At 38.3% G+C, this 25830-nt stretch overlaps 1 protein-coding gene across 4 annotated transcripts in view; it reads left to right on the top strand.

Moving 5' to 3' along the window:
• The window catches only part of HIBCH (3-hydroxyisobutyryl-CoA hydrolase), a 117823-nt gene that overhangs the window by 85833 nt on the left and 6160 nt on the right, over nucleotides 1-25830 (top strand). For all 4 annotated transcript variants that reach the window (XM_027054613.2, XM_053215443.1, XM_053215442.1 and 1 more), the window contains 3 exons: nucleotides 1167-1225; nucleotides 1896-1977; nucleotides 23441-23560. In XM_027054613.2, the coding sequence (XP_026910414.1) occupies nucleotides 1167-1225; nucleotides 1896-1977; nucleotides 23441-23560 (261 nt within the window). The remainder of the gene's footprint in view (nucleotides 1-1166; nucleotides 1226-1895; nucleotides 1978-23440; nucleotides 23561-25830) is intronic.

The following is a 25830-nucleotide window of genomic DNA, read 5'->3' as shown; positions in this document are numbered from 1 at the left end:
TGGTTTCCCTGGAAGTCAGCCCTTTCTTTTCCAAAAGTCCCCTCATTAACTTGAACTCTAGTGTGGTTGGAAGGGGCTTGTTATGAATAACCAAAGACCCATTTCACCTTTATTTTAGGAACCCAGGACAAAAGACCAAATACTACAAAACGATGCCCTGTTTAGAGAAATTCCAAGGTTTGGGGGAGCTAAGAGCCAGCAACAAAGAACAAATGTATGGGCAAAGACTAAATATGTATTTTTTTATATTTTTTTAAGATTTTATTTTTAAGTAGTCTCTACCTCCAAGTTAGGGCTCAAACCCACAACTCCAAAATCAAGAGTCACATGCTCTACTGACTGAGCCAGCTGGTTGCCCTTGTATTTCTTATTTTAAATCACAGGATCACAATAGAGATAAGTGAAAATTTTGAATTTCCATCCAAAGTACCAAATTTATAAAGTATAGCACGGGAGAAATGTAGCTTACAATGGGACTGGTTTAAAAAAAATAGCAGCATAATAGAACTGCCTGAAAACTAACTCAGGCTTAGTCTTATTAGTAAAAGTGTTGTACCCAGAACAAACAAGGATATGTGGAGCCCTGCTATACTTTGCTATGACCCAGTCATACCTGTAGCTAATGTAGAAGGACTGGACCTGGTTTGTGAGGGAACACAAAACTGTTCTGTGTGAGAAGAGAGGTGGAAGTAGGATTAACTAGCACTATAAACAGGAAAGGACTAGTTTGGTCCAGAATAAAAAAAAAAAAATCCTAATTGTTCAATCATTTGTGAGTTCCTTCCTGAGGTACTGTTTTCTGTCCCTGGAGGTCAGCGCTACAGAGATAACAGTCATGTAGGAATTTCCATACCAAATGGAAATTTGGACAGGATGATTTCTCAGGTCCCTTAAAATGCTTAGTTCATTGACATATTTTAATGATGTAGCATATATAATGAATTCTACATAAAAATACAAGAACATATTTTGCCGTTCACACTTTTAAGGCCTACTCTGGAAAAATACAGTCTGGATTTTTAGTTATTTATGAGCTTGTTGGATATAATTTGACTGAAAGTGATAATTTGACTCAAAGTGTATTATTAAATTTGATGACATTTTAAAGGACTTTTAGAAGATTTGGGTTACTTCAAGTTAATTATGAGATTTTTTTTCCCAAACAGTCCAAGATTGATCAAGACAAGTCTTTTATACTTGAGGAACACATGGACAAAATAAACAGGTACTTAAGGAGAGGTCTTGGAAGGACTGTATTAAATTGAATTTGCTAACATTATTACATTGTGTTTGGAAATGCACTGAATTCTGAGATTAGATAGCATAGTGCTTTTATTTTCACTTTTTAAAGTAGCTTCTTGCTTACTCTTTCAGAGGGATTAAATCCATATACTTTATCATGCTGATTCATTTTAGTGCAAAACATCTTTTTTTAAAGATGAGGCTAGAAAATAACAATTGAATTATCTTTTATTTTTGTAAAGTCATTTTTTACAGAGTTCTTATGAAGCTGATCAGCCAAGAATTTTTTTGTGCAGTGATTTGAGAGATTGACAGACTGGCTTAAGGAACATAAGAGGAGGAAAATTACTGGAAAATAAGACATCTACCTCTAATTTTAGAAGCATCAGTTTTTCACAGTTACAATATTTATTTACATATAATAGACGCAAGAAAGCAAAAAAAAGAAAAAATTGGCTTCGTGTTGAATTAATGAAAGCAGACTGCAAACACCCAGAGAGGCAGTGTTTTATTTCATCATCCTGTAAAGTATCTTAGAAATTTTTTCATTATTGAAATGCAGTTTGGGGAAAGCCTGTGTTTATATTCATTGCTATTTTGGAAAGAAGAAATTGCTTGCAGATTGGTGAAATCATGTGTTTCCTTTTTTATAGTTGCTTCTCAGCCAATACTGTGGAACAGATTATTGAAAATTTACAGCAAGATGGTTCATCTTTTGCCTTAGAACAGTTGAAGGTAATATATGGATCATTTCTGCTCTGAGTGTGGTGGATTTTGTGATAGGGAAACCTTGAAGGGCATCAGCTCCATGGTGGTGACACTGCACAGTTTTTTGGGTTTTTTTTCCTGAGCTCACTTGAGCCTCAGAAAGCAGTTTCACAAAACCTTTATCTATACCCAAGTGTCTTGTCTACCTGCTGGATGTTTATAGCAAAGCTGAGCTGTTTTTAGGTCCTGTGACTGTAACAGAGACTTCAGTAAGCATGCTTCATCTCCCTGTAGTCCTCCTTGTCCTGGGGAGAAACATTTAAGGACATTTTTATTAGAAAGGCTGGGTCATTGGAGAATAGTCTTCTTGTAATATATTGCAATTTGTGCCTTTAATCTATATATTCTATTTAATATGCAACAGATCAATATATGGTCTTTCTAAGCAACAGTGATAAAAATTAAAAAAAAATGATCCTTTTCAAACTAATAAAGAGGCCCCATCCATAGCCATAGTTGAATTTTAAGCAGTGTTTGTCAGTGTTAGGCACACTTTGATCTTTCTACAAGGTGACTCAACAGGTAACAGCAGAAGAAAAGCTGTTTTTGTATAAAGGAGTGCACACTGGATACTGATGTGCTTGGAACTACAATATAATTATGAAACTTGGAATATTTCAGACTTCTACATAAAAGAAAGAAAAAAAGTGTTTCCTTATATTTTATTTTTCTTTTTTCTAATTCAAATCTTAGTTAATATACAGTGCAATATTGGTTTCAGGAATAGAATTCAGTAATTCATTACTTACTTATAACACCCAGTGCTCATCACAAGTGCTGTCTTTAGTACCCATCACCCATCTAGCCCATCTCCCACCCACCTCCCCCCATCAACTCTGTTTGTTCTCTATGGTTAAGAGTCTCTTATGATTTGATTCCCTCTTTTCTCCTCCCTGTCTTCCCATATATTCACCTGTTTTGTTTCTTAAATTCCACATATGAATGAAATTATGGTATTTGACTTACTTTGCTGATTGACTTAGTTTGCTTAGTATAATACATTCTAGCTCCGTGAATATAGCTTCATGTCATTACAAATGGCAAGATTTCATTCTTTTTGATGCCTGATACTCGTGTGTGTGTGTGTGTGTGTGTGTGTGTGTGTGTGTGTGTGTATACACACCACATCTTTTTTATCCACTCATCAGTTGATGGACATGTGGGCTCTCTCCATAGTTTGGCTATTGTTGATAATGCTGCTATAAACATCAGGGTGCATGTACCCCTTTCAATCTGTATTTTTGTATCCTTTAGGTAAATACCTAGTGCAATTCTTGGATCATAGGGTAATTCTATTTTTAACTATTTGAGGAACCTCCATACTGTTCTCCAGAGTGGCTGCACCAGTTTGTGTTCCCATCAACAGTGCAAGAGGGTTCCTCTTTCACTGCATCCTCACTAACACCTGTTGTCTCTTGTGTTAATTTTAGCCACTCTGACAGGTGCCAGGTGGTATCTCATTGTGGTTTTGATTTGTATTTCCCTGATAATGAGTGATGTTCAGCATCTTTTCATGTGTCTGTTGGCCATCTGGATATCTTCTTTGGAAAAATGTCTATTCATGACGTCTGCCCATTTCTTTACTGGTTGGTTGTTTTTTGGGTGTTGAATTTGATAAGTTCTTTATAGATTTTGGATACTAACCATCATATATGTCATTTACAAATATCTTTTCCCATTGTGTAGGCTGTCTTTGAGTTCTGTTGATTGTCTCCTTCTCTGTGCAGAGAAGATCTTGATGAGGTCCCAGTAGTTCATGTTTGCTTTTGTTTCCCTTGCCTTTGGCAACATGTGCACTAAAAAGTTGCTCTAGCAGAGGTTAAAGAGGTTGCTACCTGTGTTCTACTGTAGGATTTTGATGGTTTCCTGTCTCACATTTAGCTCTTTCATACATTTTGAATGTGTCTGGTGTAAGAAAGTGTTCCAATTTTTCTGCATGTTGCCATCCAGTTTTCCCAACACCATTTGTTGAAGAGACCTTTTTTCCGTTGGATAGTCTTTCCTGCTTTGTCAAAGATTTGTTGACCATATAGTTGTGGGTCAATTTCTGGGTTGTCTATTCTGTTCCATTGATCTATATGTCTGTTTTTGTGCCAATACCATACTGTCTTGATGACCTCAGCTTTGTAATATAGCTTGAAATCCAGACTTGTGATTCCTCCAGTTTTGTTTTTCTTTTTCAGGATTGCTTTGGCTATTTGGGGTCTGTTGTGGTTCTGTACAAATTTTAGGATTGTTTTAGCTCTGCGAAGAATGCTGGTGATATTTTGATAGGGATTCCATTAAGTGTGTAGATTGCTTTGGGCAGTATAGACATTTCAACAATGTTTGTTCTTCCAATCAATGAGCAAGGAATGTTTTTCCATTTCATTGTGTCCTCTTCAACTTCTTTCATGTCTTCTGTAGTTTTCAGAATACAGATCTTTTACCTCTTTAATTAGGTTTATTCCTAGGTATCTTATTGTTTTTGGTGCGATTATAAATGGAATCAATTCCTTGATATCTTTTTCTGCTGCTTCATTATTGTTCGAAATGCACCAGATTTCCGAACATTGTTTTTATATCCTACGACTTTGCTGAATTCATGCATTAGTTGTAGCAATTCTTTGGTGGAGTCTTTTGGGTTTTCCACATAGAGTATCGTGTCGTCTGCAAATACTGAAAGTTTGACTTTTTCCTTGCCAATTTGTATGCCCTTTATTTCTTTTTGTTGCCTGACTGCTAAGGCTAAGACTTCCAGTCTTAAATAGTAGTGGTGAGAGTGGGCATCTTTATTTTGTTCCTAACCATAAGGGAAATGCTTTGTTCCTAACCATAAGGGAAATGCTCTCAGTCTTTCCCTGTTAAGGAAGATATTAGCTGTGTGTCTTTCATATATGGCCTTGATGATGTTGAGGTATTTTCCATCTGTCCCTACTTTGTTGAGGGTTTTTGTCAAGAATGGATGCTGTATTTTTCAGATGCTTTTTCTCCATCTATTGACAGGATCATATGGTTCTTATCTATTCTTTTATTAATGTGGTATATAACATTGACTGATTTGTGAATATGGAACCAGCCCTGCAGCCCAGGAATAAATCCTACTTGATCATGGTGAATAATTCTTTTAATGTACTGTTGAATTCACTTTGCTGGTATCTTGTTGAGAATTTTTGCACCCAGGTTCATCAGGGATATTGGCCTATAATTCTTTTTAGTGGGGTCTTTGGTTTTGGAATCAAGGTAATGCTGGCTTCATAGAATGAGTGTGGAAGCTTTCCTTCCATTTCTATTTTTTTGGAACAGTTTGAGAATAGGTATTAAATCTTCTTGAAATGTCTGGTAGAATTCCCCTGGGAAGCCATCTGGCCCAGGACTCTAGGAGGTTTTATATTTGTTGGGAGATTTTTGATTACTGATTGAATTTCTTTGCTGGTTACAGGTCTCTTCAGATTTTCTATTTCTTCTTTTTTCAGTTTTGGTACTTTGCAGGTTTCTATAGGATTTTGTCCATTTCTTCCAGATTGCCCAGTTTGCTGACATATAATTTTTCATAGTATTCTCTCTTAATTTGTATTTCTGTAATGTTTATTGTGATATCTCCTCTTTCCTTTGTGTTTTTATCTATTTGGATCCTTTCTCTTTTTGATAAATCTGGCTAAAGGTTTATCAATTTTGTTTATTCTTTTAAAGAACCAGCTCTTGGTTTTGTTGATCTGTTCTACTGTTTTTGTTGTTGTTGCTGTTTCTAGATTGTTTACTTCTGTAATCTTTATTATTTCCCTTCTGCTGGCTTTAGGCTTTATTTGCTCCTTTTCTGGCTCCTTTAGGTGCCAGATCTTTGGGCACCTTTCTTGCTTGGGTGCAAGATTTGGGATCTTTCTTGCTTCTTGAGATAGGCCTCAATTCTAATATTCGTTCCTCTTAGCACTGCCTTTGCTACATCCCAAAGAGTTTGGACTGTCATATTTTCATTTCTGTTTGCTTCCATATATTTTTTTATTCTTTAATTTCCTGGTAACCCATTCGTTCTTTGGTAGGATACCCTTTAACCTCCATGTATTTGAGGGTTTTCCAAATGTTTTCGTGTGTTTAATTACAAGTCATTGCATTGTGATTTGAAAATATGCATGATATGATCTTGATCTTTTTATATTTGTTGAGGGCTGATTTGTGACCCAGTATGTAATCTATTCTGTAGAATGTTTCATGTGTACTTGAGAAGAATGTGTGTTCTGCTGCTTTAGGATGAAATGTTCTGAATATGTTTGTTAAGCCCATTGGTGTAATGTGTCATTTAAAGCTATTGTTTGCATTGGGCATCTGGGTGGCTCAGTCAGTTGGGCATCTGACGTTGGCTCAGGTTATGATCTCGTAGTTCGGGAGTTTGAGCCCTTCATTGGGCTCTGTGCTGACAGCTCAGAGCCTGGATCCTGCTCCGGATTCTGTGTCTCCCTCTGTCTCTGCCCCTCCCCAGCTCGTGTGTGTGTGCTTGCTCTCTCTCTCTCTCTCTCTCTCTCTCTCTCTCAAAAATAAATAAGCATTAAAAAAAAAATTGTAATGAAAAAAAAAAACAACACCAAAGCCATTGTTTTCTTGTTGATGATCTTCCTTGTTTAGGTGATCTGCCCATTGTTGTAAGTGGGATGTTAAAGTCCCCTGCTATTACTGTGTTATTATCAATGAGTTTGTTTGTTATTAATTGATTTATATATTTGAGTGCTTTCAACTTGCGGGTATAGTTACAATTGTTAGCTGCTCTTGATGGATAGACCCCTTAATTATGATATAATGCCCTTCTTCATTCATCTCTTGTTACAATCTTTGTTTTAAAATGTAGTTTGTCTAATTATGGCTATGCTGGCTTTCCTTTGATGTCCATTAGCATGACAGATGATTTTCCATCCCCTCACTTTCAATCTGCAGGTGTCTTTAGGTCTAAAATAAGCTGCATATAGATGGATCTTGTTTTTTTATTCATTCTGAAACCTTAGGTCTTTTGATTAGGGCATTTAGTCCATTAACATTCAGAGTGATTATTGAAAGATATGAATTTAGTGCCATTGTGTTACCTGTGGAGTTGGTGTTTCTGGTGATTCTCTGGTCCTTTCTAGGCTTTGATGCTTTGCTGTTGTTGTTTTGCTTTGTTTTGTTTTGTTTTTTGGAGGTTGGGGGAGGTTTCTGTTTGTACCCAAAGAGTCCCCCTTAAAATTTCTTGTGGGGCTGGTTTAGCGGTCACAAACCCCTTTAGTTTTTGTCTGGGAACCTCTGTCTCTCCTTCTATTCTGAATGACAGCCTTGCTGGATAAAGCATTCTTGGCTGCATATTTTTCCCATTCAGTACATTGAATATTTTCTGCTACTCCCATCTGGCCTGCCACATTTCAGTGGATAGATCTGCTGCTAACCTTATGTGTTTACCATTGGAGGTTAAGGACCTATTGTCCCTGGCTGCTTTCACAATTCTCTCTTTATCTTTGTATTTTGCAAGTTTCACTATGATATGTTGTGCTGTTGACCTGTTTTTGTTGATCTTGAGGAGAATTCTCTGTGCCTTTTGGGCCTGAGTACCTGTTTCCTTCCCCAGGTTAGGGAGATCCTCAGCTATAATTTGTTCAAATAAGCCTTCTACCCCTTTTTCCCAATCTTCTTCTTCTGAGACTCCTATGATACCTATATTGTTTCGCTTGATGGAATTGTTGAGTTCCCTAGCGATCTAATAGTTTTGTTTCCTTCTTTTCAGCTTCATTATGTTACATAATTTTATCTTCTATATCACCTATTCTCTCCTCTGCTGCTTCATTCCTCATTGTGACTCTATCGTGTTGATTTTGCATCTCAGTTATCACATTTCTTATTTTAGCCTGACTAGTTTTTAGGTCTTTGATCTCTGCAGCAAGGGTTTTTCTGGTGTCTTCTATGCTTTCTCAAGCCCAGCTAGTAGTCTTAGGACTGATGTTCTAAATTCTTGTTCAGATAATATTGCTTATATCTGTTTTGAGCAAGTCCCTGGCTAGGATTTCTTCTTGACCTTTCTTTTGGGGAGAATTCCTCCATCTTGTCATTTTGGCTAAGCTCGTTACGTTTCCTGCACGTGAGAGTAATGCTACTACATTAAAAGGAGGTCATACACTGTCCAGGGCCTGGCACTTCAGGAAGTGTGTCTGGTGTAAACTGTGTGTACTATATTATTGCAGATTGGCTGTGCTTTCCCACTGGTCAGTCAGCTGCAGAGCTCCTCCTTGCTTGCGGGGGTTGGGGGGGGGGGTTGGACCTTTAACTCAGTGTGCTTTAATTTGTTTGTTAAAATAAGCCTGGGGGAAAAAAAAGGAAGAAAAAAAGCCTGATAAAAAAAGAGAGAGAAGGAAAAGGAATGAAAAAAAAAAAAAAAACAGAGTCAAAAAATATAATACTGATTCCAAAGGAAAAGAAAAAAAGAAGAAAGGAAAAAAAAAGTAAGCCTGATTCTATTTCCACCAGAACTGCAGGTGATGCTTTGAAGCATTTGATTTTCAGTGCACTTGGTACACGGGGATGCTTGCTGTGCTGGTCTTCTGGAGGAGAGGTCTGCATGCTTTGGCTCAGCGTCAGTCTTGCCCCAGTAAATAAGCAGTTGCCAGGCACAGGGGGCAGCGGGGTCCCACCTGCACTGGGGACCATTGTGTTGCTCTTTGAAGTACCACCATGTTGGTGTTGGGGGGGGGGTGGGAAATGGTGCCACCCTACTGTCTTTTCTCCCCCCCACTATTCAGGAAACCTTCACAGAATAGTGAGGGCAGTCACCTGGCCCTGAGTGACAGCTTTCCTGCGTTTTTCTTCTTTGGTACACAGCTGGGATCTAAAATGCAAAATCTTAAGGGATTTGACACAGCGTGGACCACCCCCCCCCCACCCCGGAGTAGAGCCTCTCCATGCTGTGTCTGACCTCCTTTGTCCCAGGAAAATAGTTCCACACCTGTGCAGTGCATGGGGTCTGGGGTGTAGCACCACTAAAAGCAGTAACGAGGTTATATGCCTTCTGTGTGTACCTCTGTCCCCTACCAATGAAAGGCCTTTTGCTGGCACCTTCCGGAAGTACTCCAGGAAGGGGAATGTTCTTTTCCAATGGACCTTGGGGATCCCTACACCATGCTTGTACTCTGGGTCCAGCTCCCTCTTCCCCAGGAGCACACACCACAGCTCTGCTCCAGAGAAAACCACTCACTTACAAAACCTCAGAGTTTGAGCTCCACATGCTGTTTGAAAAAAAAAAAAAAACAAAAACAAAACTGTGACACTCAGTATTTCTTGCTCCTCTAGTCCATGGTCCAGAGAGGTTTTCCTCTTATGTGGACCCAGTGCTGCAGTCTCTCAACCCCTCTATCATTCTCTCCCTTTTGTCTCTCCATGGAAAGGGTTCCTTCTCCTCCTCAGCACCACAGTTTTTCTGTCCTGCAGTTCACTTCCACACACCATGCACCTGCCACACTGTCTCCCCCAGCCACAGAGATATTTCTGCCACTCCGCAGTTTAATTTCCTGGGTGTTCCAAGTGATCTGACTTCGGTACAGCTGTGTTTGAGTGACCAGGAAAGCCCAGGGTCCCCCTACTTTTTCTCCTCCATCTTAACTCTTCCCCCCCCCCCCCGCTTAGACTTTATTTTTTTAAATTGTTTTTCGATGTTTATTAATTTTTGAGAGACAGAGACAGAGTGTGAATTGGGGAGGGGCAAAGAGACAGGGAAACACAGAATCTGAAGCAGGCTCCAGGCTTCGAGCTGTCAACACAGAGTCTGACACGGGGCTCCAACCCACAAACCATGAGATCATGACCCGAGCCGAAGTCAGATGCTTAACTGACTGAGCCACCCAGGCACCCCTCCTTAAACTCTAAAGAAAAGGTGTTTTAGCTCTTCCTTATCTGATAGTATTTTTCATATAATTTTAGTGTTTCAGTTGTCAGAAAACTTACAAAAATTTAAAGTTTTACTTGTGAAGACGGAAATATTTCTGCATTGTTACTATACTCTTAAGGTGGAAATCTTACGTTAGTCTAGGGTCTTACTTAGTAATTACAAGTCTGTTAGCGTTCAAGGATAGGCATAAATTAGAGTAGATCAGCCTAATTCAAAAAATTAATATCACCATTAACTTTTAGGAATGTTTGCATAAATGTGGATAATCATTTTATATATCAAGGATTCTGACTTGAAGCTGGTTCTCTTGTTTCCAGAGCAATATAGAAACTAGTATTCCTGTTTTTGTTTTTTCCCCCAGCAATGGGGCCCAATTAAGTATGCACTTAGCAATTTCATTTGAAAATAGTCATGTAGCACCTTACCTTGTAAGTTAAATGATGTCACTTTAAAGCAGTACAGATATGCAACTAGACATATCGTTTGAAAACCACCAGCCTAAGCCAAAATCAAGGCATAGAACTCAAATATTCTTTCAGTTTTCCTTCTGTACCTCTGGCAGTATGGTGATTATGTATTCAAAAAGGCAAGCCAGCCATGACAGCTGGGATCACCATAAGCACTCCCATTGGGAGGATAGGTTTTCATTTTTTTTCAGTTGACCTATAGCTCTGGTGAATGAATGTGGCTCCGCAATACTAGTATCTGCTGGGAATAACATGGTGTGAAGATCAAAAAATCCCCACTGAGGCTTCCCTGTTAGAGCTTAGATACAGGGTTCCTTTTAATTATCTCAACCAGAAGCATACATCAAGAAAAAACCCTGAAGATAGTTTTCAATGCTTCCATGAAAGATTTGCAGATCAAAATTTGAACAAAATTTTTAAAAGATTCTAATACTTGTGACAAGTATTAGATTCTAATACTTGTGACAAGCTTACTTGTCAGTAAGCTTCTAGGATTGCTCCTAATCCCTGTGGGCTCTTCAGGGATTCCTGTCTTCCTTCTGTAGGTCTATTTAAGTTCCAAATTGCAACCACCTATTCTGTGTATAAGTGTTCCTTTCCATGATTGCTCACGGGGAAGAACAAAATCTTTTCAATATACTTGGCTAATCATTAAATAAAAACATAAGCTTTTTTATCCTTTGTTTAGATTTTTAAAGTTTTTACTGCTAATCACTGTAGGATAACATGGATTTTAAAAAAAGAACAAATATGAGTAGCTTGTAAATTCTTTACAACTGATGCAATTTTCATAGTACCTTATTTTATGGCTTCTCACTTCCTTTCTTAGATTTCCCTTCAATGTTCCAAATGTTCCAATACACTTTTTTTTTTTTTAAATGCTTATGGTTGGAATTCCTCCAATCTCCTTTAATCCCCCTTTGGGTGTAGGTTGTTCTTCATGCCAAACAATCCATGTAAGCTGTTTGGGCTATTTAAACGTTAGGGAAACCTTGACCAAAGTCTCCAGTTGATATGGGGTGTGTGTGTGTGTGTTTTAATTGCGGTAAAATACATACAGCATAAAATTTACCATCTTAACTATTTTTAAGTATATACCTCACTTTTGTTAGGTATATTCACTTGTTGTACAACCAATCTCCAGAACATTTTCATCTTATAAAACTGAATGAAACTTTATACCCATTAAATAATAACTCCCTATTTCCTCCTCCCTCCAGTCTCTGGCAACCACTATTCTGCTCTCTGCTGCTGTAAATTTGACTATGCTGGATGCCTCACACAAGTGGAATCATACAGCAGTTGTCCTATTGTGACTGGCTTATTTCACTTAGCATAATGTTTCAAAGTTCATACATGTTGTAGCATGTGCCAGAATTTCATTCCTTTTTAAGGCTGAATAATAATATTCCATTGTATGTATATAATACATTTTCTTCATCCTGTTGATGGACATTTAATTTGGATTGCTTCTACCTTTTGGCTCTTGTGAACATGCTGCTATGAACATGGATGTACAAATATCTTTTCAAGACCCTTTTAATTCTTTTGGATATATACCCAGAGTGGAATTGCTGCATTATATGGTAATTCTGTTTTTAACTGTTGAGGAACCTCCATACTGTTTTCCATAGCAGCTGCACCATTTTACATTACCACCCACCAACAGTGCATAAGGTTCCAATTTTTCTACTCTTGGCCAACTCATTATTTTCTGTCTTCTTGATGGTAACCATCCTAATGGCTATGACATGATAGCTCATTGTGGTTTTTGATTTACATTTCTCTAATGATGAGTGATACTGAACATCTTTTCATATACTTGCTGGCCATTTGTATCTTCTTTGGAGAAATGTCTAGTTCAAGTCCTTTACCTATTTTTTAGTTGGGTTTTGGCGGGGGGGAGGGGTGTATGATTGAGCTGTAGGAAATGCTATCCTATGTCATCTCCCTTTTCTGGTAATAGCAGGCTTGCGAAGTTCTTCAGAGCCAATGGGAGAAGTATTTATTTTCTAGAACTGCAAGTGATATCAGTAATCAAAAGAATATGAATAGAAGAGATTGAGACACCCCCCCCCTCCCTCCCCTCCTGCCTCATAGCCCAACTGTCAACATGGACACTAAGCCAAGGAAAGATAGTTTAGTGGGGTCAGTAATCCTTAGTAGTGCTGGGGTATGAAGTCCATAGCCAGACAGAAAAATAAGAGCAAGGAGCAGTGGGTCCAATTAGTGTCCAGAAAGTGGTCCTGAGCAAATGGCCAGGGAAGCCAGTGTTGCTTTTGACTTGTTTTTCAGGTGTTTTCTTAGTTATTGATAGGATATAATAGGATGGCCTACTGTGTTAAAGGCTTAGAGGGTATATAATTCCTTTTTTAATACTAGAAAACTTTTAAAATTCTTTGGAATTTCTTTTTTCTTTTTATTTTTTTTTTAATGTTCATTTATATTTTTGAGGGAGAGATAGAGTATGAGCAGGGGAGGGGCAGAAAGAGAGGGAGACACAGAATTGAAGCAGGCTCCAGGCTCTGAGCTGTCAGCACAGAGCCTGACGTGGGGCTCAAACTCGTGAACCTTGAGATCATGACCTGAGCCGAAGTCGGATGCTCAACCGACTGAGCCACCTAGGCTCCCCAAGGAATTTCTTTTCTCTAATCTGGGACGTATGTATTTGGTTTTGAGTGCTAGTTTTGTGAAGAATAAATGAAACTCAGTTTTATACTTGAAGTAAATATGTAAGAATATGATAGGCTTCTGTAAAGAATTCATGCACTTTAAAAATTAGAGGAAAAGGAAAACTAAAAATAATAACTAGGCATAGATTTAACAAAGAGCAACAAAATATTAGAGAAATTAAATTTAAAAGATTACTAATCTTTCTGTAAGCTTTGAGAATTGTTAGTCATGTGCTACACCATTTAAAAATTGACACATATTCATGAAGAATTAAGTGCTACAGGAGTTGTTTCTCTCTTGTAAACAACTAGAAAACTGGACAAAGTATATGAAACAAGTGTTTGGCAACATTGGACAATGCAGGCAGCCTAGGACTGTGACTTCTGAGAGAAGGGAAACAAATGGGAAAGCCTTAAAATTGACTCAGCTTCCTTCTTGCAGGAATTTTCAGAATATTGATCTGAATCAATATTCTGTTTAAAAAAATTTTTTTTAAATATTTATTTTTGAGAGACAGAGACACAGGGCACAAGCAGGGAAGGGGCAGAGAGAGAGAGGGAGACACAGAATCTGAAGCAGGCTCCAGGCTCTGAGCTGTCAGCACAGAGCCTGATATGGGGCTTGAACTCACGAACTGCGAGATCATGACCTGAGCCAAAGTCAGATGCTTAACCGACTGAGCCACCCAGGTGTCCCATGATCTGTACATGTTTTAAGTGAAACTCTACAAGACCATGGAAGGAACCATAGGAAAGTAGTAGTCTGAGCATTTAACAAGACTCATACAGGTCTGGGAAGAGTTCATGTTGCCATCAGCCAGGAGGTTTACACTTTAGTAGTGGGGGTAAGTTAATACTAAAGTAAAGGCTGCCCTGAGCTCTCAAGGTAATTAATTCAGTGGGGGAAAAGATAGTCTTTTCAACAAATGGTTCTGGAACAATTAGATATCCCTGTGCAAGAGAATGAGGTACTTGACTCTTCCCTTGCACCTGTAGGGGTGGAGAAAATTCTCCTCTCTCTTCCTAGGGTCTTTAGCCCAGCCTAACAATTAAACTGACATAAGCCAGATTAATAAGAGAAAACATACAGGTTTCATTAAATTTTTACATGTACATGGGAGCCTGCACAAGAGAATGAAGACCTGAACAAATAACCAGAGCTTTTGTACCTTTTAGACAAATTTGTGAAGAATTGACCAGAAAAAGGAGTTTGGGCTAGGGGTAGTAAGTGCTGAAGAAGTAAGTAGGAAGATACGGATGAGTTTAACAAGGTTTGTACAGATGTCTTGACCCCACATTCCTTGTCTCTGGTGATAAGAATGTCTTCCTCCTGCTACAGGGAGGGCATCTTTCACATAGGAGTTTTATTTCCTGGTTCCAGGAAAACAAGGAGGGTCAGATCATTTCTTACATCCCTTTAACTCAAAATAATCAGTGTACCAAAGCAATATATCTTTAGGTTTCATGCTCTGAATTCCTTCCCACCACATGCAATTCAAAGTGGATTATGCACCTAAATGTAAAAGCTAAAACTCTACTTCTAAAAGAAAACATAGAAAATCTTTGTGACTTTGGGTTAGCCAAGATTTTTTTTTTAAGTTTATTTATTTTGAAAGAGAGCAGGGGCACCTGGGTGGCTCAGTTGACTGAATGTCTGACTTCATCTCAGGTCATGATCTCACGGTTGGTGGGTTCGGGCCCCGCGTGGGGCTCTGTGCTGACAGCTCGGAGCCTGGAGCCTATTTCAAATTCTGTGTCTCCCCTTCTCTCTGCCCCTCCCATGCTCATACTCTGTCTCTCTCTGTTTCTCAATAATAAATAAACGTTAAAAAAAAAATAGAGAGTGAGCGAGCATGCACACGCAAACTGGGGAGGGGCAGAGAGAGAGGGAGAGAATCCCAAGCAGGCTCCGTGCTGTTAGTGCAAAGCCCAACGTGGGGCTCAGTCCCATGAACCGTGAGATCATGACCTGAGCCACAATCAAAGACCTGAGCCAAAATCAAGAGTCGGACCCTTAACCAACTGAGCCACCCAGGTGCCCCAAAGTCAAGATTTTTTTTTTTTTAATGCAAAAAGCAAGAATTCCAAAGGAAAAAAATTGATAAATTGATCTTTATTATAATTAAATAGTTTTCTTTTTGAAAGACTTTATGAAGAGAATCAAGAAGCCACATATTGGGAAGAAATATATTTGCAAAATTTGTATCTGATAACAAGATTTTATCTATTTATTCATTTATTTATTTAGAGAGTGTGAGTGGGGGAGGGGCAAAGGGAGAGGGAGAAAAAGAATCTTAAGCAGGCTCCACACCCAGAACAGAGCCCATCACAGGGCTTGATCTAATGACCTGAGATCATGACCTGAGGCTAAATCAAGAGTTGGACATTTAACTAACTGAGCCACCCAGGTGCCCCTGATAACATGATTTTAATCCAGTGTATATAAATAGACTGCTTACAACTTAATGAGAATATAAACACACCCAGAAAATGGGAATTTAGACCCTTCGCCAAAGAACATGTATGAGTGGCCACATGAAATAATGTTCAAGATCCTTGATTACTAGGAAAATACAGATTAAAACCAGTGAGATGTCACTGTGCATCTGTTAGAGTGGCTAGAATTTAAAGGTTGTGCTCACTTCGGCAGCACATATACTAAAAATAGAATTTAAAGGTTGACAGTACCAACATCTACAACTTACACACTGCTGGCAGGAAAGCAATTTGGCAGTCTCTTATAAAGTTAAATGTACATTTACTGTAAGACCCAAAAATCCCACCCGAAGGGATTTATTTACCCAAGAAAAATGTAAACCTATGTCCACGCAGATGCTTGTACTTACACATTCATAGCAACTTTACTTACAGTAGCCAAAACCTGGAATACTGCTCAGCTATAAGAAGGGATGATTTGTTGATACGTGAAATGACATGGATGAATCTCAGAAGCATTGTGCCAAGTGAAAGAAAGCAGACACAAAGGGTTACTTTATGATTTTATTTTTATGAAATTCTGGAGAAGAGAAAACTATAGGGCTAGAAAACAGATCAATTACCTGGGAGTAGTGGAGATCTCTTCAGGATGATGGAAATGTTCTGTATCTTGATTGTGGGGGTAGTTGCACAACTGTAAACATTTATCGTAACTTAGGGAACAGTGCACTTAAATTGAATGAATTTTCTAAGTTCTACCTGAGTAAAGCTAATTACTTAAAAAAATAAGGGGCACCTGGGTGGCTCAGTCAGTTAAGCATCTGGGTTCAGGTTGGGTTATGATCTCATGGTTCTTGAGTTCCAGCCCCACATCAGGCTCGCTGCTGTCCGAACACAGCAGGCTTCAGATCCTCTGTCTGAAGATCCCCTCCCCCACTCATGTGCTTTCTCTTGAAAATAAACATGTAAAAGAATTTTTAAAAAATAAAAATAAATTTTAAAAAACATGACATACCACATTGTTTTTTTTTTAAGGCAGTTTGACCTATAGAAGTGGGCATTATATTTGCTAAAGGCACCCATTATATTATGCTATATATTGCTGTCAATAAGAATAATTTAATGCAGTGTTGATGGATGCATTGTGCCTTTGGGGAAGGAGTACAATAAACCTTGATGGGGAAACGCATCAACTTAGGTAAACAGGAAGAGCAAACATTTCTCCAGTGCACTGATGGATTATCAGTGATCCTAAAATACTATCATGAGCATTTAGGATAATATGAAATAGTAGTACTTGATTCTTTCTTTCTTTCTTTCTTTCTTTCTTTCTTTCTTTCTTTCTTTCTTTCTTTCTTTCTTTCTTTCTTTCTCTCTCTCTCTCTCTCTCTCTCTCTCTCTCTCTCTCTCTCTCTCTGTCTCTCTTTCTTCCTTTCTAAAATTTTTGTTTATTTATTTTTGAGACAGGGAGATAGAGTGTGAGCAGGGGAGGGGCAGAGAGAGAGAGAGGGAGACACAGATCTGAAGCAGGCTCCAGGCTCTGAGCTGTCAGCACAGAGCCCAACACGGGGCTCAAACTCACAAACAGTGAGATCATGACCTGAGCTGAAGTCAGATGCTTAACCACCCAAGCCACCCACGTGCCTTTCTTTCTTTCTTTCTGTCTTTCTTTCTGTCTTTCTTTCTGTCTTTCTTTCTTTCTTTCTTTCTTTCTTTCTTTCTTTTCTTCCTTCCTTCCTTCCTTCCTTCCTTCCTTCCTTCCTTCCTTCCTTCCTCTCTTTCTTCCTCTCTTTCTTTCTCTCTTTCTTTCTCTCTTTCTTTCTTTCTTCCTTTCTTATTTTGAGAGAGCACGAGCAGGGGAGGGCAGAGAGAGAGGAAGAGAGAGAATTCCAAGCAGGCTTTGCTCTGTCAGCATAGAGCTTGACACAGGACTTGAACTCACGAACCATGAGATCATGACCTAAGCCAAAACCGAGAGTTAAATGCTCAACTGACTGAGCCAGGTGCCCCAGTATTTGATTCTTTAGACCCTGTCTTTGCATTTTTATAAAATTGTTGATGCTTTTAAGAAATTACTAAAAAAGTCTTAAGGTTGCAAAAAGCACTCCTCTTGGACTGGCTCTAAGCCTTTGCTATAGATAAGAAAAATAAATACTAGTGCCCATTTCTTTAAAGTGCTATTTTATCTTTATATAATAATATGACCCTTCAGAATGATAAAAAATATATATATTTAAAAAATAAAAATATTTCTGTGAAACTGCAGTTTACTGTGAATTAGACTGACTTGCTCTAGTGTAGGTATATTTTATATTTCTGTTGGCTTATTGTCAATCTGAACATGTCTGGAAAAGACTTATAGAAAGGAGTACAAAATATGTAAGATGATTATTTAGAAAAATATTCACAGTTCATAGCATAGTTAATATAAATGATCTAAATATACATGAATTCCTAATTGTTAAGGTCCTTCTTGGAGTTAAATCTGACAGAGCCTAGACTTTGAGAATGTCATAAGTGACATCCTTTTTTATAAAGGAAAAAACCCTCAGAAGCTCATTTTCTAAGATCACCTACTGAATCAGAGAAGGAGCTGGAGCTTATCTATCTATATAGCCCTTCAGTCAGCCAGGAGGCCTACTTAGTAGAATTCTTCTAATTGTATCCTTATAGGCTTGTTAAATAATATTCTTTTAATTGCATCATTATAGGCTTGTTGAATATTAGTTTGCTTTTGTTTTTAAATATTATTTGTTCATTTTTGAGAGACTAAGAGAGAGCACAATTGGGGGAAGGGGAGAGAGAGAGAGAGAGAGAGAGAGATGCAGAATCCAAAGCAGGCTCCAGGCTCTGAGCTGTCAGCACAGAGCTCGACGTGAGGCTTGAACCCACAAACTGTGAGATCATGACCTGAGCCAAAGTTGGATGCTTAACTGATTGAGCCATCCAGGCACCCCGAATATCAGACTGTGTATTACTGGGTATTCTGGTAGATGCTGAAGCAGTATCCTGAGTTTTTCTTTTTTTTGGAAATTTCCCAGGATTTGATAAAACTTAACACAAAAAGGTTTCCTAGGATTGTTACCCAAAAAGCAATGATTATAATGCTGATACCATTCTTTGAGTGCAAGGACCCTGTCCTATTCACTGTTTTCTCCTCTGAAATCTCTAAAGCATAGTAAATGCTCAGTAATATTAAAGTGAGATGAGAGTGTGAATTATTTCATAAAAAAAGAAAAGGGGCACCTGGGTGGCTCAGTTGGTTGAATGTCCAACTCTTCATTTTGGCTCAGGTCATGATCTCATGGTTCCTGGGATCAAGCCCATTGTCGGGCTCTGCACTGGCAGCATGGAGCCTGCTTAGGATTCATTCTCTCTCTCTCTCTCTCTCTCTCTCTCTCTCTCTCTCTCTCTCTCTCTCTCTCCCCCTCCCTCACCCTCCCCCCCCCCCGTCTCTTAAAATAAAGAAAAAAATTAAACTTTAAAACAAAAAAAAAAAAAAAGGAAAGAAGATGACTCTTTGGCATACAGGAGACAGCTAATCTTTAAAGGGTCAGATAATTTGGTGACAGCGTTAACCAATGTTTTACCAAGTAGAAATGTGTTTACTAGGCTGTGTGGGTGCAGGATCGTATCCATACACATTTCTGACATAGCTGAAGATCCAAATTCTAATCATTCAGCCAATTTTCTGGAATAGTCTCTGTGTTCCCTTCTTAATGAATGAGGCTGTATTGTATGAGCTCCTTTAACTCTCTTCTGTCATCCTTTTGATTCCTCTAACATGTGTCTCACCTTCTTGTCAAGGACAGCATCCCCATCTGTGCCCTCATTCTGTCCTTTCCTGTCTCATTTAGGAGCTAACGCATCAGCCCTCTCCCTCTTTCAGTTATCTTCAAAATTTTACCTTCTTGGGTTAGTGCACATTTTCTTTTGCTGTTATTTTCAGGAGCTTGCCTACTTTCACAAAAAAGCCTTCTCTTGGCTGTTTTTTCTCAAACTACCATACTGACTTTGTCTGCCCCCCCCCCTCCCCCCCCCGCCATCAAAATTGCACAAGCAAGTTTTTATTTGCTTCTTTCTACACCTGATGTAACATCTTTTCCATCTTTGCTCTTTTTGGCCTTTTTTTAGCCTTTGACATTGACTATGGTTGCCTTGCCTGGTAGAAGAAGAATGTAGGCTTTGGAATTGGTAGGCTTGGGTTTGGATTCCTCTCTGTGTGACCTCTGGTTTCATTTGTATTATGTGCATACATGTGTATGTCCTTGCCTCAGAGCTGAGGGAAATCTACTTAGTACATGTTCCATCTGTTCCCTTCCCTGTTTGGCTTGGTTTCTGACATGGTGCACATCGTGTATTGCCATACCATTTATGAGGTAGGTAGTGTTACTATATCCATTTTACTAATGAGGAAATTAAGATTGATCATGTAGGAGGTCGTGGAACTGGAATTCTGCTGAGTTGTTGGACTTGAGTTCAAACCCTGAGTGTGTCAAATTGCCAGTATACTCTTTCTTTACATATGATGTCTGTCTTAGGAAATATCTGTAATTACTAATTCATGAAATGTCTGAACCAGTGGAGCTTTTCAAATGAAATTTTCTGCCCTTTTTTTTCCTCTTGTGTATTTATGTGTGTGTGCACAAGCACAGACAACTGGAGGACCCCTTACACGGCCTTTTTACCCTATTTCATCCATTCCTCCACCTGCCTCCCTCTGACAACCACCAGTTCTCTGTATTTAAGTCTGTTTTGTTTTTGTTTTTTTCTTTTTTCTTTGTTTATTTATTTTGTTTCTTAAATTCCATATATTAGTGAAATCATACAGTATTTGTCTTTCTCTGATTTACTTCGCTTAGCATTATACACACTAGGTCCATCCATGTTGTAAAAGTCAAGATCTCGTTCTTTTTTATGGCTGAGTCATGCTCCATTGTATATACACACCATATCTTTATTCATTCATCTGTTGTTGGATGCTTGAGTGGCTTTCATATCTTGGCTATTGTAAATAATGCTGCAATAAACATAGGGATGCATGTATCTTTTCAAATTAATGTTTTTGTTTTCTTTGGGTAAATACCTGGTAGTGGAATTACTGGATCATATGGTAATCCTATTTTTAATTTTTTGAGGAACCTACATAATGTTTTCTCCAGTGGCTGCACCAGTATGCATTCCTACCAACAGTTCACAAGAGTTCCTTTTTCTCCACATCCTCACCAACACTTGTTGTTTCTGGTCTTTTTGATACTGGCTATTCTGACAGGTATACAGTGATATCTTGTGGTGGTTTTGATTTACATTTCCCTGATGCTTAGTGAGGCTGAATTGCTTTTCATGTGTTTGTTGGCCATGTATATGTCTTTGGGAAAATGTCCATTCATGTCTTCTGCCTCTTTTTAATTAGATTGTTTTTGTGTTGAGTTGTATAAGTTCTTTATATATTTTGGATATCAATTCCTTTTTGGACATATCATTTGCAGATATCTTTCCCCATTCAGTAGGTTGCCTGGTCATTTTGTTGATGGTTTCCTTCGCTGCACAAAAGCTTGTGTGTGTGTGTGTGTGTGTGTGTGTGTGTGTGTGTGTGTGTACATACTCTCAGTAGTTTATTTTCGCTTTTGTTTCCCTTGCCTTAGACATATATAAAAAAATTTTTTTTTTTAGAAAAATATTTCTACTGTCAGTGTCAAAGAAATTACTGCCTGTGTTTTCTTCTCAGAGTTTTATGGTTTCAGGTTTCACATTTAGGTCTTTATCCATTTTGAGCTTATTTTTGGTATGTTGTAAGAAAGTGGTCCAGTTTCTTTCTTTTGCATGTAGCTGTCCAGTTTTCCCAACACCATTTATTAAAGAACCTATCTTTTCCCCATTGTATATTCTTGCCTCCTTTCTTGTAGATTAATTGACCGTATAAGTGTGGGCTTATTTCTGGGGTCTCTGTTCTGTTTCATTGGTCTATGTGTTTCTTCTTGTGCCAGTACCATACTGCTTGGATTACTCTAGCTTTGTAGTGTATCTTGAAATCTGGGATTGTAATACCTCCAGCCTTGTTCTTCTTTCTCAAGATTGCTTTGGCTATTTGGGGTCTTTTGTGCGTCCATATAAATTTTAGTAGTATTCTACTTCTGTGGAAAATGCTGTTGGTATTTTGATAGGGATTGCATTAAATCTATATATTGCTTTGGGCAGTATAGACATTTTAACAGTATTTGGTTCTTCTAATCCATGAGCATGGAATATCTTTCCATTTGTGTCATCTGCAGTTTCTTTCATCAATGTTCTATAGTTTTCAGAATACAGGTTTTTTTATCTCCTTGGTTATTTATTCCTAGGTATCTTATTTTTTGGTGCAATTATAAATGGGATTGCTTTCTTGTTAAGTGGCCTTTTTAATGAAATTAATTGGTAGCCAAATGAGGAAGTATAGCAAAGATAGAGTTTGTGTTTTGAGAATTCTAGATTGCATATAAAGTGCCAAACCAAGAAAGAGGACACAGGCAATTAGACATCATTGTAGTTCTGAGGTACATGACTGTGGGTTTATATAATACAGCCCTGTTGGAAAGGGAATTGGAGCTTCATTGACTTTGCAGACTAGAAGAGATCAAAGTTGGCTGTGTCACTCCTTTAAGAACACCTTTTAGCATTGTGAATGAAGTTCTTCCAGATGTTCACCTGTGATAATGTGGGCATGGCTCTGGCTAGAGAAAACCAGTGGTTTCATCAGCAAAATGGACCTCTTGTCTTCTTGCCTGTGGAAAGGAGGGGCCTCCTAGCACAGTATGCAGACTGCTTTATGGGTGCCATCAACCTTGTGGCCTGCAACCAGAAAGGCAAGAATGTGAGTGGTGTTGCTACTTGGGCATTAAATGAGATCATGTGCGTACGACACTGGGGGCAAAAGGGTGAGTTCCTGTGAAAATGAATCAGGTACATAAAAGCCTTAATTGCTTTCTCTCTCTCTCTCTCTCTCTCTCTCTCTCTCTCTCTCTGTCTGTCTTTTCTTCAGCATTGTGACTGCAGGTAGGATACTGATCTTCACTGACCTTTTCCTGTAGAGTAGCCATCTAAATTTTAGCAGCTGGTAGGTAATATACTGTCCTTTCCATTCAGTCTGTTCTCCAAATCTGTGTGCAAGACTTGAGGATGCTACAAAGAACCTGGAGTCTTGATGTGGGGAATTCTTTGACCTCAAAAAGTGAAATTTATACCTTTGAGACAGTCACTCAACACACGTGAAAACTGTATATTGCAATTATAAGGAAAAGGGTTAGGGTTAGGGTTAGGGTTACACAACATGTGATGGGACCTCTTGTAGCAGCTGTTGGTCACAGTCATACACATATGTCAGAACACTAGTAATAGCATCTTTAAATGCAGAAGGAAGTGGTATAGCACTGTAGCCAACCAGCTGGGCCTGTAATTCTATTTTATTAAATATTTAAATACTGTAGAAGCCATCTCATGGTATCTTGAATTGTTTTCTCTCCTTTTAAGGTAAGTTGATTTATTTATAGGTAAAAACTATAGTTCAGTTAAAAACACTTCTCTTTAGTCACAAAAAGGGAAGGAAAGACTACTGTATTTTGACTCCAGCTTCTTTATAAAGTAAAATGTCCTCTGATATATTTGTTGTTTATAAGATGTGTATTAATTTTATTTAAACATAATCACTGCTTACTTAGTTGGGATCATAATTTATGTCAGGCAGCTACAAAATACAGATTTATGTTATTAAGTTATAGGCACAGAATTTATTCCACTGATGGAATGATCTTTCTTGTTATAATAGATTAGAAAACTGCTGGTGCTTTGGCAGGATTAGGCTAAGGTATAATCTTACTTTTATGAAACTGTCATATGAAAGTACTGTTTAAGGAGAAAATTTTAATAAGATTTATATCAAAATGCTTATTGTAGACAATAAAGGAACTATTGGGCTAAACCTAGCAAAAATTTTTTTTCTTTCATAGGTAATTAATAAAATGTCTCCAACATCCCTAAAGATCACACTAAGGCAACTCATGGAGGGGTCTTCAAAGACCTTGCAAGAAGTATTAATTATGGAATATCGGCTGAGTCAAGCTTGTATGGTAAGAATTTTTGAAAAATAGTTATTTTCTATTTATGAAAGTAATAGATGTTCATTGTAGAGCATGTAAAATACAGAAAGCTATAAACAAGAAACTTAAAACTATCTGTAAATATACTCTGTGGAAACACAACAGGCCAGTTAACTTAAGATGTGTGGAACTATTCTTCCAAGTTGTTCTTAAGCCTTTATGAAATGGCAATTACATTTGCATGTACTATAAGAAAGCCTCTAACCTCAGGTGGAATTCAAAGTAGAAATTAACCATTTTTCAGGCATGGTCTCTGACCTTGGGATAAGAGGCATAAACTCTCTATAGCTGAGTTCCCTCATTGGTAAAACAAGGAGAATATATATATATATATATATGTGTGTGTGTGTGTGTGTGTGTGTATACAGAATATGTATATATACACCCATATATACATATATAGAATGTATGAATTGAAGTTACTAGTCTGTTACATGTTTTAGTTAATAGATTAGGACTGAAAGTTCCATTATAAATACACTTAAAGTAGAAAATAATCACCTAGAAAATTAATTTTATGAAACATTTCAGAGTCCTAGAGATTTCCTCTTGTAGACGATAAACTCTTTGAAAGCAGAATCACTGCTTTTGTGTTATGGGTAGAAGGCCTTTAGGTTAATAAATTTATGCCCTAAAGAAAATACTCTGTTTAATAACCAGGAAGCAGATATCCCAAATGGACTTTCATGTCTTGCAGTAGTTAAGGGGAGTGCCTGGGGAGCTCAGTTGGTTGAGTGTCCGATTCTTGATTTTGACTCGGGTTATGATCTCACCGTTAGTGGGATTGAGCTCTGTGTTGGGTTCTGCGCTGGCAGCACAGAGCCTGCTTGGGATTCTCTCCCTCCTCTCACTCTTTCCCTCCTCTGCTCGTGCATTCTCTCTCAAAATAAATAAATAAACAACAACAAAAAAAATAGTTAAGGTGTTCAAGCAGTTCATCCAATTATAAATAAAATTCGGTTAGTCCCTTTAATCTTAAAGTCGCTCCTAGTAGGATGAAAGTGGCAGCTGAGGTCTGTTGTTTGTTAAGAAAGGTACTATGCCAGGCACTTCACATACATCCTGTCCGTTAAATTTTACGCTATTTCTAGAATGGTAGGTATTATTCTTGTCTCCACTTTACAGATGAGGAAGCTGGCAGAGAGATGTAACCTGCCTAAGGTGGTATAGCTATTAAGTGGCAGACACATGGTGTGTGAAACCAGGTGGTTTCCCTCGGGGGCCCTGTACTCTCCACTACTACCCCAGTATACCTCACACAGTCCATGCTTCTCACTGTACATTTACTGCACTGCCTGGATTGATTGATTCCTTCCTTCCTTCAGCAAATCCATTAGCTGTGTTGTTGCCGGGTTCTGTGCTAAGTGTTATGTTGTAGAAAGAGTGACCCAGTCCTTGTTCTCATGAAATTTAGAGTCTACTGAGACTATGAAGACCAAGTAAACAAAATATGTAAAATAGTTACAAATTGTGGCAAGTGCTCCAAAGGAAACATACAGGTTGATGATGGGAGAGAATGAGGCAGGGACAGGAGCAGGTGGGAAAGACGAAGGGAAATAAGTTGTCAGAAAAGACGTCTTTGAGATGCGTGCTCATCTGTGACCCGAAGGGTGAGAAAGGAGTATGTCGAAAAGTCCCTTGGGTTTCAGCAGTGGATGATTTGATTCTGTTTGCTTTAAGAAAGTAATTATTGCTGCTGAATGGAGATGGGGTTAGAAGGATTCAAGAGGGGATGTAGAGACCAGATTTGAGTTTTTGCAGTAATCCAGCTGTGAAGTTGCAGTGGCTTCGGCGAGGGTGGCGGCAACGGAGAGAAGTGAATGATTTTGGGAATAATGTGGGAGAGGATTGATAGGCCTTGATGATGGATGTGAGAGAAGGAAAGAATGCATTTAGGAATTGGAGCTCGGAGCTGTGGGTTAGAGATTTAAGTCTGAAGCTTTGGAGATTTATTTACTTAATAAGAATGCTTACCATGTGCTAGACATTGTTAGGGGCACCAAGAATGCATAGGTCCACAAAACAGACAAAAATACCTGCTCTTATGGAACTTACTTTATAGTGGGGGAGATAGATCATAAACAGATAAAATTATAAAATATATAGTATATGATTATAAGTACTAAGGAGAAGAAGTAAAGTGGGAAGGAGGGTATGGCGTAAGGAGGAGGTGAGGGAGAGTTTGAATTTACAGATAGGATGACCAGAAAAGACCTGACTGGAAAGATGTTCTCTGAGTA

Source organism: Acinonyx jubatus, chromosome C1 (genome assembly GCF_027475565.1).
Source record: "Acinonyx jubatus isolate Ajub_Pintada_27869175 chromosome C1, VMU_Ajub_asm_v1.0, whole genome shotgun sequence".
NCBI lineage: Eukaryota > Metazoa > Chordata > Mammalia > Carnivora > Felidae > Acinonyx > Acinonyx jubatus.
Note: the sequence above shows the minus strand (reverse complement) of the source record. Positions and strands in the feature narration are given on the sequence as shown.